Genomic DNA, 12067 nt, shown 5'->3' with positions numbered 1-12067 from the left:
CAACAATCGATTGTTAGGCATTGAGTGTAGAATTACTTACAGTGACTTTTGACCCCGACGCGGCCAGTAGTATTAATAAAACAAAACTAATTATTTATTTTTTTATTATTATTAATTCTGTGTTCGTGACAATTAAAAGGTAAGTTTTTGAAAAATACTTGAAAAAAGAATTATATCAATTATTGTACTGTTTTTGTATTCTATAAGTTTTCTTACTAATAAAGAGACGTGATTTTTTAACTTAGTGATGAATTATTCTGTTTTATAGTGGAAAGTGTGATATAGAATTAGAGACATTTAGTCCGTCCCTACTCTAAGATTTTAAGTAACAAATTTATGTGTAAAAAATTATCAGTTTGAAACTAAAATCAAGGCTCTGTCTTGAAAAATATCTCTTAAAATGTTGTAAAATTATTGATGAAAATATTTTTCCATCTTATCTAGTATGGTTACAAACAAATACAAACATTAGGAAATATTATTTTTTATGTTTACTTGTTTTACTGGTTATTGTGAAATAGACACGGAGAGCAGAGAGATTTTTTTGTCGTTTTTCTAAACTGGAACCATCCTATATAAATTTGAAATATATTGCGTGCATGTTGGCGGAGATCAGTCTAATAATTTGTTTTAACAGGAAATCGTCATATCAATCACGCAACCTCAATAGCGGCGCGAAGGCACCCTTAGTCTATATTTAACTAATAATATATCCTGGGTTGTTGCTTATTATTGACGAGTTCAAGTTAATTTACTTATACATTTGTAGTTATTTATGTAGTCCAAGGCCAGTCGTGGCGCAGGAGCATAGGTGTGTGACTATCAACGCGACTGGTTGTGAGTTCGATTCCAACTTGAGGAAATTAAATATTTATTCAAATGTATATTTTCATTTCTTCGGTTCGATGTTAAATTCCGCCACTCAACAGAATTCGATGGAAAGTGGGAGGTGGAGTGTCCTAACACTAGGCTACCTCTAGGCTAAATGAATACAGCGTGAAGCTGAAAACATAAAAACTTTTTTATAATCAAATCATACGTTTCTTGATAGCTGCCCCTCGGACTACATTAGTAATAATTGCTTAATTGAGTATAATAGTAATAAATACTTAATATGATGACTAGAGGAAAAACCTAACTGTGTAAGCTGGAATCTTTATTTTATACTGGTATTAAATATGTTGATTTTATAATAACTCGAGTGGCATTTTAATATAACATCTTACGCGTTAAAATGAATAGTAGTTCGTGTGCAATTCACATGTTTAAATACAACTCGAAGGAATGTCAACTCTTATGATTCTTAATGGATTCTTTAAGATGAGAGGAAAGTAGTTATTAAATATCAGAAATGGCCTTATGACTCTAAACACGACAGGTTTGATTCCCACTTTAATTTAAAATAAAAAAAATCAGCTTCACGCTGTATCCCGCGCACAGCAGGTAAGGTAGAGGGAACCTCGTGTTAAGTGTGGCTGACGTGTGGCCTCTGCTATGCGGGAAAAAGCGTGAAAATGCTTTTATCCTTACGCACTATTACCATAATAAATGCGATAGGTATTTATTATATGGTCATTGTATGAATAAATATATTGTATGTATAAATAATTTATAATTATTTAACCTATTTGCATTGACCATACTGTTTTAAATGGCATTGTTTTGATCGATACATAAGTACAATGATTTCTAGAATTTCTGTTCGCTGAATAAAAAAGTCGATTAACCCGTCGAAAAAATTTACTGGGAAAATTTAAATTTGCGAAGGCATACCTGATTTTTTGACGTAAAAGCTTATTTTTTTTCTTTGCTCCAAGTGACTGTGGTCTAGAATATTTGATATTAATTTAAGCTCGCTCTTGCAAGAAACGGCCTTGACAGACGAACAGACAACAAAGTGGTTCTATAAGGGTTCCGTTCATTTTGGAGTACGACACCCAAAAAAATACATATTATGTACGCCGACAGCACGCACGACAAAGCAGTCCTGCGTGCCGCCGGCGTTCATCGGTTTATAACATCTTATCATGTCAAAAAATATATGCGATTAACAGTTACAATTGTTTCATTTAATCTAAATAATGTAAAAATTATATGACAATGTTTGTTTTTTTTTTTCAGATTCACAAATAATGGGCTTTTTAGAAGAATGTGATTTAAACAACGTACCAGACATTCCCGAGTATTATAAAGGGAAAACTCTTTTAATCACTGGTGGTTCAGGTGTGTACGACAGTAGATTATGCTTTATTAGGATTCCGTACTTAAATTGTAAAATCGGGTCGGGATCATATTACTGAGACTCCTCTGCCTGTCTCTATTTGTCTGTTCGTCGGTCATCAGGCTGTACCTGATGAACCGTTTTTCACAATTTTCATTTTTCACTTTCAATTTTTTTTATTTACAATTACTGAGAAATTACGAAATATTTAAATAGTCGCATGTATTATTTAAACAAAGAATATCGATCTGTAACTTCAGTGATGATTATTTATTTATTTTATAAATACGATAAAGGAGGTCAATGTTACATCGCAACTGATGCAGTAAATTGTTTCAGTAGCAATAAAGAAATCTTCAGGGTCGTCTCTGGACGTACATGAATTAAGCGTTTAGTTCTAAGAAATTTGTAAAATGTAATATTTGACACGAGGTTCCTTCTGCCTACCTCACTGTGTGTATTTATTTATTATTATTTTTTAAATGTAATAATGCGGTGGGGACGAGGTTCCATTTTACATTTTTCCAATCACATTAGGTGCTGAAGGAACACTAAAATATCTCTCCTATGGGTAACCAGAGTTCCCTATTACACGCAGCCTCCGCAAACTGTAGTCCGAGTAACATAGGAGACGGCCTTGTGACACAGTTTTAAATTGTTAACACCTTCTATAGTAGCCAAGTTTATGTCAGAGCTTTTATTTGGGCTTCTCTAAGTTTGGTAAATGTCACCAGTGCCAACAGTAACATTGTACGTAGTGTCTTAAAATCGGGCGGTAAGCGGAGAAAATAGTCTCAACATCAAATTATTTCTGCTGACCATGCCATTCATGTTTCATTATTTTTATTTCTTTATTATTCGAACCACTGCGTGCTGAGTTCCGGAACTTAGCACCGCAACTCGTCTTACCAGAAATTTAACACCCAACTATCATATTTATAGTTAGATAGCGTCCCAATGCGCTATAATCTATAATTTTTTTATTAAATATTTTACTCTTATTTTTATTTCCAGGTTTTATGGGCAAAGTCCTGATAGAGAAACTGCTATACTCATGTCCAGACCTAGACAAAATTTATATGTTGTTAAGAAGTAAAAAAGGGGTCAAGCCAGAAGATCGATTATCAGCTATTTATTCTTCTAGAGTAAGTTTCATGTGGCACATTTTTATAAATAACTAATGTTCCCAGTTTTTCTGCCCGCAAGTTAAAATTTACTAGGGTGATCTACTAAGTCCAATTGTTTTTAAAAAAAATTAGTAACCTATCAAAATGTATATACAAAATTTCTTCCAAGTTAATCCAGCGGCTTAGGAGGAATATACTGCAAAGATTATAAATATATCGCAAATTTGTAATCTTAATTTTTAAATTAATTCATAATGGGGATAACAATTACAATTATTTTCATTTTGACATGATAACATCTTATATATCTCATTGTCACGTTCCACCTGTCGCCAGCGTGCAAGCGAGAGCACGCAACAAGTGATAGAGATGCACGGGCAGCATAACCGTGCGGTTTGCGACGAATTCGTTCATTGTTAGTTGTAATTGATCTCTATAATTAAAGTAGAAAAAAAAATTATGAAAAAAAGGTTGTATACAAATCAATGATAATTCAGAGATAATAATTCAATTCAATTTTTAGAAGTATGTAATTTTTCATCAATGTTTTTTCGATTTTTTTGATTTTACAGACAATTTAATTTTATTGTTAATTTTAACGTTTCAGTGTTTCGATCGTCTAAGAAGACAAAGGGCGGATATTTTCAAGAAAAAAGTTTTCTTCATCAGTGGTGATGTCAGTGAGATAGGTCTAGGTAAAAGTGAAATTTAAAAATCAATAACAAATCAGATCAGCTCCACATTGTATCCCGCACACATCGGGGTAAGCAAAGGGAACCTATTGTTGAAACACTCTGTTCACCACTATCCACCGAAATCTGATTCCGAAATCTGAGGCTTGATTGTTGCACGCACGTGTTGAGTTGTGAAACTCAACGCCTCGGCACCAGAGCGAAAAAATAAAATTAAATGTTCTATGTTTCCAATTGGAGAACACTCCAAGTTTCATTAAAACCGTATTAGTAGTTTTTGAGATATGGGTATCGAACTATCTACATAAGTATTTGAAGTTAGTTTAATTTCAGTAACATTTTTTAATAAATTTTCTTTTACAGGTATTTCAGATGAAGATAAAGCGTTAATAGTTAGAACGACTAACATTATTTTTCACGTAGCTGCTAGCGTTAGGTAAATGTAAAACAAATATTTATCTACTAATAAATGAAAAATGAATAAAAATTCATATAAATAATGAATAAAATATTAAATTATAGATTTGACGATTCTCTAAAAGTAGCGGCAAACTTAAACCTACGTGGAACAAGGGAGTTGGTAGAACTTGCTAAGAATATGAAAAACTTAGAAGTAAGTATAACATTTGAAAATTGGTTATATTGCCTCTAATAAAATATCTTTTATCTAAATAAAAATAATTTTGGAACCCTCGTGGCGCAAGGCTTCCCGTAGGTTCGATTTCCATTTAGATAATTAAATATTTCATATTAATTTCTTCGATCTGGCAGAGAGGCAGTTGCACCACTCTAAATGCCATGCCCCAAGAATTCGGCGGAAAGTGAGGAATGGAAGTTTCCTTATATGGATGGGATGACATAACACTAGATTACCAGAGTTTTTGTGATTCCCTGCACAGCATGAAGCTGAAAGAAAGGATTGTTTTCAATAGAAAAAAAGCTGAATTGATATAACTATTTATAATCATGGGCGTAGGAAGTAGTGGGGTTAGTTGGGCTGTTTCCACCCCAGAATGGTCTGGAACCCACCTTTAACAATTTTAGATAAACAACGTTTTCACGAAAATATCTGTTCAAAGTTCAGAAGAAAATATTTTCTTAAAACGCTAATTTTATAAACATTACAACATAGATATATTTTTTAGGTTTTAGTTCACGTTTCGACATCATACGCTAACACGAACAGACAATGTATAGACGAAGTAATATACCCGGCCTTCGCGGACTGGAGGGACACCTTGGAAATTTGTGAAAAATTGGACAATAATACTTTAAATGTTTTAACTCCTAAGTAAGTTCTAACCTTAGGTAATAAAAAAAAATGTAATCATTATATATATACACTAGCGACCCCCTTGCGGCTTCGCCCGCTTTTACTACTGGATTATTCATATAATGTATGTTTGCAAAGCACTTAATATAATGTGAAAATTAATTAAACCCTAATGCAACCCGCTTTTCCAAGGATTTTCCAATTGTTTTACACAGCAAGGATTTTTTAGTAGGTACCGTAATTTTAAATCTGTGCTACTAATCTTTTCAAGTACTTATTAAAATATATTTAAATGACTATTTTTAGATAGTTAAATGACTATTTTTAAACGGAAGAAATTATAAACAAAAGCCTACCTACTAATAACTACTACAAAAAATATATCGCGCTGAAATAATACATTCAACTCTAATTATCCAATACATGCAAACGCATCTAAATCTTCGTTGCTATAAAGGCAGGCGGGTTTTTTTTTTGCTTGTGGCCAATGCTGAAGAGGGTATTCTGTCCCTGATGAAAAGCAAGCACTACGTGGCTGCCTGTGAGGAAAATTAAATAGAATGCATCGGCCGGGAATCAAACACGGGCCGCCCGCGTGGCAGGCGAGCATTCTACCACTGAACCACCGATGCGTGTAAGGCAGGCGGGCGCGGCGGACGCATGGCGAGTGGCGAGCCGTTTCGCAGCAAGGATTTTTTGATATTGTAACAACTTCTAAAGTACTTATTAAAATGAAAAACAGTAAAGACAGTTTTGATCTACATTAAATGGCCAACGTAACTAATGTACTTATTTATATGCTGAGAGTAAGGGATAAGTAAAACTTGAGTCGATATTGCTGAAGTGTCAACGACGTGATGTGTCAACAATTAAATGCGTTTTTCTCTTAAACTATTCGCAATTCCGAAATTGTGTAAAAAGCAAATTTTATCTTCGTTTAACGTAGAAAATTAATAAAGTATTTTAAAGGATAAGGATTAATACCATTATGGAAAAATATCCCTCACAATAAAAAATATATTGAAATAATTATTTTTAGACAGAAATATGATCACTACACGTTATCCTTAAAAGATAAAAATATGCTCTCGCGGACTTTTTTGTAGATCTCATTGAGAGGAACAATACTCCAGTACATTTTTTTCATGTAGTACTTACCATTAAAGCAGCGCATGCGCGAAAGTGTCTCAGCGGGTAGGACTTTATTCATATTTTTCGTATATATGTTAATTTACATAAGAATGTACAAATAATAAACTATATATAAACCTTCTACGAAAAATACTCGACCTAATGGTGAAAACCGCAATAAAATCCGTTGGGTGGTTTAGAAGAAGAAGAGTTAGAAACAACAGACAGACACGAAAAGCGACTTTGTTTTATAAGATATAGGATGTGTCTCCTGTAGAAATATCTGGATACTATACCAAAAAACTACTGAATATTGGCCTATACTAGAACCGTTGAAGTTACCTTACAATCGGTTCAGTAATATCAGTTTCAAATCTTACTTTTTATATTGTTCCTATTGTACTTCATATATTTTTTCCAAATTTTTTAAGGTATTTAGGAGAGCTACCCAACACTTACGTATTCACGAAGCAGTTGGCTGAGCACGTCTTGTGGGAAGAGAAGGGGAAGCTTCCAATCATTATAATGAGGCCTTCTATAGGTAATGCTAAATTTAGAAAAACAAGAAAAAAGAAAAAAATTCAAAAAGCTTAATAACTTAAATTGGTTATTGACATACGAATATCTTCGAACTGTAAACGCGGTGGTTATATGTAGTTTCAAATTCTTCTTCATAGAATTAATTATTTCTATTCGACTCTAAGTGAATTCGAACTAAAAGTGGAGAAGGAAGTCTTGACATTAATAATTAATAATTAATTAATTAATGATTACATCCCTTCTATAAGAAATAAAACGTTGAGCTATATGTTAATATTTTTTTTCCAGTAATATCCAGTGTTAATGAACCTTTGGTTGGATGGGTGGAGAATTTGAATGGACCAGTCGGTATGCTAGTGGCTAGTGGAAAAGGTAGGTTGTGACTACGAAGCAATATTATTTAACACCGTTTGACTGTAAATGTAATGCTTGTGGGTTCGATTCGGTCCCACTTCGGACAATAAATTGTTTTGATTTTCTCGCTCTGGTAACAAGACAGCGTTGAGTTTCGTCACTCAACACGCAATTAAACGGTAGGGAAATCTAACAATATACCGATTACCTACTAAAAATCCATTTTAGGAATAAGATAATTCAGAATTATATATTTTTTAAGTTCAGGCTACATTTCGCATACAGCACGGTAGGCAGAAGCGATACCTAAGAAAGCTCTCAACCTACTCTACTATATAGAAATTAAAATATTAAATAATTAGTTTCCCTGAAAGGGAATCGAACCCACAAACATCGCGCTTACAGTGTAAACTCTGTGCTACTTCGTCCAGTATTCAATATAAATAGGTATACCGATAATTTGTACCTAATTGTTTTTTTTAGGTATTCTAAGAACATTATACACAGATCCAGATTTGGTGTCAGATTACATCCCAGTGGACGTGGCTATAAAAGCTTTCATTGCGGGAGCTTGGATAAGAGGTACTAAGAAGTAAGTTTTATAAAAAAAATGATCTTAATATATTTCAATATTTTTGCTACATGAAAAGAAAAGAGACTAATGTGAGGCCAGTCGTGGCCCAAGACTGTGGCGTTTTCGATTCGATTCCCACTCGAGGTAATGATATATTTATTTAAACGTATATTTTCATTCCTTCGCTCTGAGGTCGAGGTGAAGCGCAGCGTTGAGTTCTGCCACGCCACACGTAATGCCTCCAAAATTAAGTGGAAAGTGGGGAACAGGAGTGTCTTAACACTAGGTCCCCATTGTATATCTTGCTGTGTGTAGGTGCAGCGTGCAGCAGGGTTTCTTTGCCATACTCTATAGTTTCTCTTTTACCACGGACTGTTCAATTTTATCTACCATAGTAGGAAAATGTAAATAATTAAATATAATCGAACCGACAACTATCGCATTTATATGTTTATCTGTTGTATCTATATCTATTTATAAGTAACCTCCAAAATGACCCCCAGATTAGAACCCACTGACGACATAGAAGTGTACAATTGTTCAACCAGCCACATGAAGACGATGACTATTGGTGAAATAGTAGAGTATGGGAGGAATATGATCGTGCATGAGGTACCTTTGGAAGGTATGCTCTGGTACGTCGGTGGCTCGTTGACTACTTCGAGGTTAGAGTATAATTTAAAAGTGAGTGCGAGCTTTGATTTATATTTGTAGTATAAAGCACGGCGTTCAGTTCCGCTAAATAATTTGTTTAGTATTTATTATACAGAAAAAATACTATTACAAACTTATACTTCAAGGTCATTTTATATAATGCTTGTATAATTAGTTCCCCATTTTACATTTGAATTCTCGATTGCGTGTTCAGTGACGGAACACAACGCCACGATGTGCCTCATTACCAGAACGAGGAAACGAACATACTTAATATTTTATTTCCTCGAATTGGAATCGAATTCACAACCTGTCGCGCTTACAGTTGCACGCTTCTGCCCCTGCGCCACGGCCTCACCATATTATATAGATAAATAATTCTTCTTTTTCAGGTAATCTTCTTGCATTTACTGCCAGCGATATTTGTTGATTTAATATTATGGATATCCGGTAGAAAACCAATGTAAGCATTTTAGTTTGTGTAACACATATTATTAGGTTCACGCTGTATCCCAGAAGTAGCAGAGTAGGTCGTGGGTACGTGGTGTAGGTTCGTTTCCCAGGCACAGTCCAATTTTCAAGACATTGCGCGTTGAGCGGTGGAACTAAACGCCGCGTTTCATCTTGTTACTAAAGCGAGGAAATAAAAGAAACCATTACTATGAGTGGGATTTGAAGTTACAGCCATCAAGTTTACAGTCAGATGCTGTCAGACGCCACAACAGCCTTATTGTATTTAATTTTCGGGATTAATTTAAGGGATAAATTACATTATATGTTATTAAAATGATCCATATAATATTGCAAATAATTAAAGATGAAACTTATAGCACCAGCAATGTCCGCCCTGAAGTTAGCTGCAGATGGCTGCGCAGATTTGACTGTAAGATTTTTCTTACTTTAGAATATTTTCTTCGTGAGTAAAGAATGGGCAAAAGTTCACAAAGCCCTAACTTCAGGACGGCCAAGACTCGTTCACCGTACTGTACCATTTTAACGCAATAATAAATTACAGGCTAGTCAAATTACAACGACGCATATATTCAGCTAACCTTGCTCTACACTACTATGTGACACAGCAATGGACATTCAAAAATAACAACTTCCTAAAATTACGATCAAAAATCAAAAGTAAAGACAAAAAAGATTTTTTCTACGAAATGGAGACTATAAATCAAACTGAATACTTCAGAAACGGATGTATAGGGGGGAAGGAATATATATTGAAAGAAAAAATTGAGAATTTGCCGAAAGCTAAGGCACACTTGAAAAGGTAATTTTTTAGATAATTTAATTTAATTTATTAATTATTTGTCTAATATACATAAGGAAATGTGTACATTATAAATATGTATGCATTTCGTCGTGGTATTTGAACTGTAGTCGTTGCACTGCTGAAACAATGGTAATGAGTTCAATACCCAGTCAGGGTCAAATATATTTTTATTTTTATTGTATTTTATTCATATTGAGAAATAAACAGCGCTTACTATACCAACATTAAATACATAAATAGATTACATTGGCCAATAAAGTGTTAAGAATGTACAGGTAAATGTATATTTTTAGAGATCCGCACTTCGAAGGAACCTTTAGAGAATCACTTTATTATCTGTCAATGAGTCTGTCTGTCTGTTCATCTATCAAAACCATTTTTCTCAAAGGCGCCGGGAAGCGTCAAGTTGAAATTATTATCAAATATCCTACAGTCCAGTAACCTACAGTCCCATCGAGCAAAGAAAGCTTCTAATTCAAAGTAATAAAAAAGTTACAATACTTGGTACGTTAGATAATTGGTACGGAACCCTAGGAGGAAGAGTCACGCTCGCACCTCACAGATTTGTTATACGTTTCTTAATATTTAAACTTTTCATTTTCTTACAGAATGGAGATGTTGGATAGAGTGGTGCGGATATCAATACAAGGGTATTGCATGTGGTTTGTTCTAAGCACTGATTATTTCATGGGTTTACTAGATTCGTTGTACAATGTGCTGCTTTAATGTTACTTAATAAATATATTTTTGTTATTCTATTTTTATTTTGGCTTTCCTTCTTCTTAATTTTATGTTGTTTTTGAGGAAAATATAAATTTATATTTATTTATTAAGTATGTAGAGGTGAATATATGAATTTCGAAAATACTTCTCCTTTTTTGTTTAGAATTCACTCCTCTTATAAAATACGCCTGATTTTTACCTTAAAATATTATAACAAGTTCCCATTAACGCACGCTTGTGCCCTCGCTCCACGACTGGTATCTGACATAAAATAGACAAACGATTCAATCTCTTGTTGATATCTTCTGCAAGGATTTTTTTACGAAAAAAAGAGAAGGCTCTATTGGCGCCCATATTTTTATTATAGTTAAACAAGTATAACTTTTTACTAGATAGTTTTTATTGGATAGGGTATATCCTGAAAGTGGTTCTAAATTTTTAGCTCCAAGTTTTGTCTCTAGTGAGGTAAGTCAGAGAGAACGGAGCGCCAAACGCTGCGATCTCTGCATTCCTCTCTCTCCTCGTCCACTGTCATCGAATCGTCCTTACATACGAGCTTTCGTGGGGCTCTTTATGCTTTTGACCTGAACTTAGGATTAGGACAAATTTGGAATTTGGTCCTAATAAAAAATTTTCAACCCACGTAGTTGGTGATAGTTACAAAAAACAAAAAGTGTTTTACGAAAAAAGAACAATAAACTGACAAAAAACTGAAAAACTAAAAATAAAACATTTTAAATACTAATCTTTCAAATGAAAAACCTAAATCATTTCGATTCGACACCTAGCTATCAATGATCAAAGATTATTAAATGACGTTTAATTGACAGAAGTAACCAAGTTAAAGTTAACTATTCAACATGAAATCTCTAGTCGCGACATCGATTCAATTTTTTTAGGTTATTGTTTACGTTATACCTCCGTATTTGGGTCACGGATAAGCATAGGATTACCAAATTTCAATTGCACTACTTTCGGAGCAAATTGGCTGTGATAGATGGGCGGACATGTGAAATATCATTAACATTTAAAAAAAATCAAATCAGCTTCTCGCTGTCCCGCATACAGCAGGGTAGGCAGAGGGAACCTAGTGTTAAGACACTCCGTTTCCCAATTTCCGCTTAATTTTTTGAAACAATACGTATTCAGTGGCGGAACTCAACGCCGGGCGTTTACCTTAGTGCCAGAGCGAAGAAATGAAAATATTACGAAATAAAAATTCCTTCGTTGAGAGTCAATATCCTACAGGCACACCCTTGTGCCCCTGCGTCATGACGGCCTCTCATAAGAAGAGGAACATTTCATTTTTGTTTTTAACTGAGTCCTACGCATGGCTTCACCCGCTTAAATTTATTATTATATTATAGTAAAATTATGCAAAATCTTTACATAAATGGGAGCATAATCATTTGTGTTTGGCATATGACACACTAGGTGTTCGAGGTAACTCAGACTACTCATAAGATGATGAAAACAGCATCTCAAGATCGATCTTGAGAGCG

General features: G+C 34.1%; 1 protein-coding gene across 1 annotated transcript; it reads left to right on the top strand.

Moving 5' to 3' along the window:
- On the top strand, positions 1 to 10595 carry LOC146528124 (fatty acyl-CoA reductase 1-like). Its single transcript, XM_085204673.1, has 14 exons — positions 1 to 139; positions 2122 to 2223; positions 3236 to 3366; positions 3956 to 4043; positions 4404 to 4476; positions 4563 to 4653; positions 5186 to 5331; positions 6876 to 6985; positions 7273 to 7356; positions 7822 to 7930; positions 8416 to 8596; positions 8959 to 9029; positions 9582 to 9839; positions 10451 to 10595. Exons 2-14 carry the CDS (start codon positions 2133 to 2135, stop codon positions 10566 to 10568), a joined length of 1551 nt encoding a protein of 516 aa, XP_085060799.1. The 5' UTR covers positions 1 to 139; positions 2122 to 2132; the 3' UTR covers positions 10569 to 10595.
- Positions 10596 to 12067: the final 1472 nt, after the last annotated feature.

This window comes from Heliconius melpomene, chromosome 20 (assembly GCF_056956725.1).
Source record: "Heliconius melpomene rosina isolate 202511_hmr_F chromosome 20, ASM5695672v1, whole genome shotgun sequence".
In the NCBI taxonomy this organism is placed as follows: Eukaryota; Metazoa; Arthropoda; class Insecta; order Lepidoptera; family Nymphalidae; genus Heliconius; species Heliconius melpomene.
Note: the sequence above shows the minus strand (reverse complement) of the source record. Positions and strands in the feature narration are given on the sequence as shown.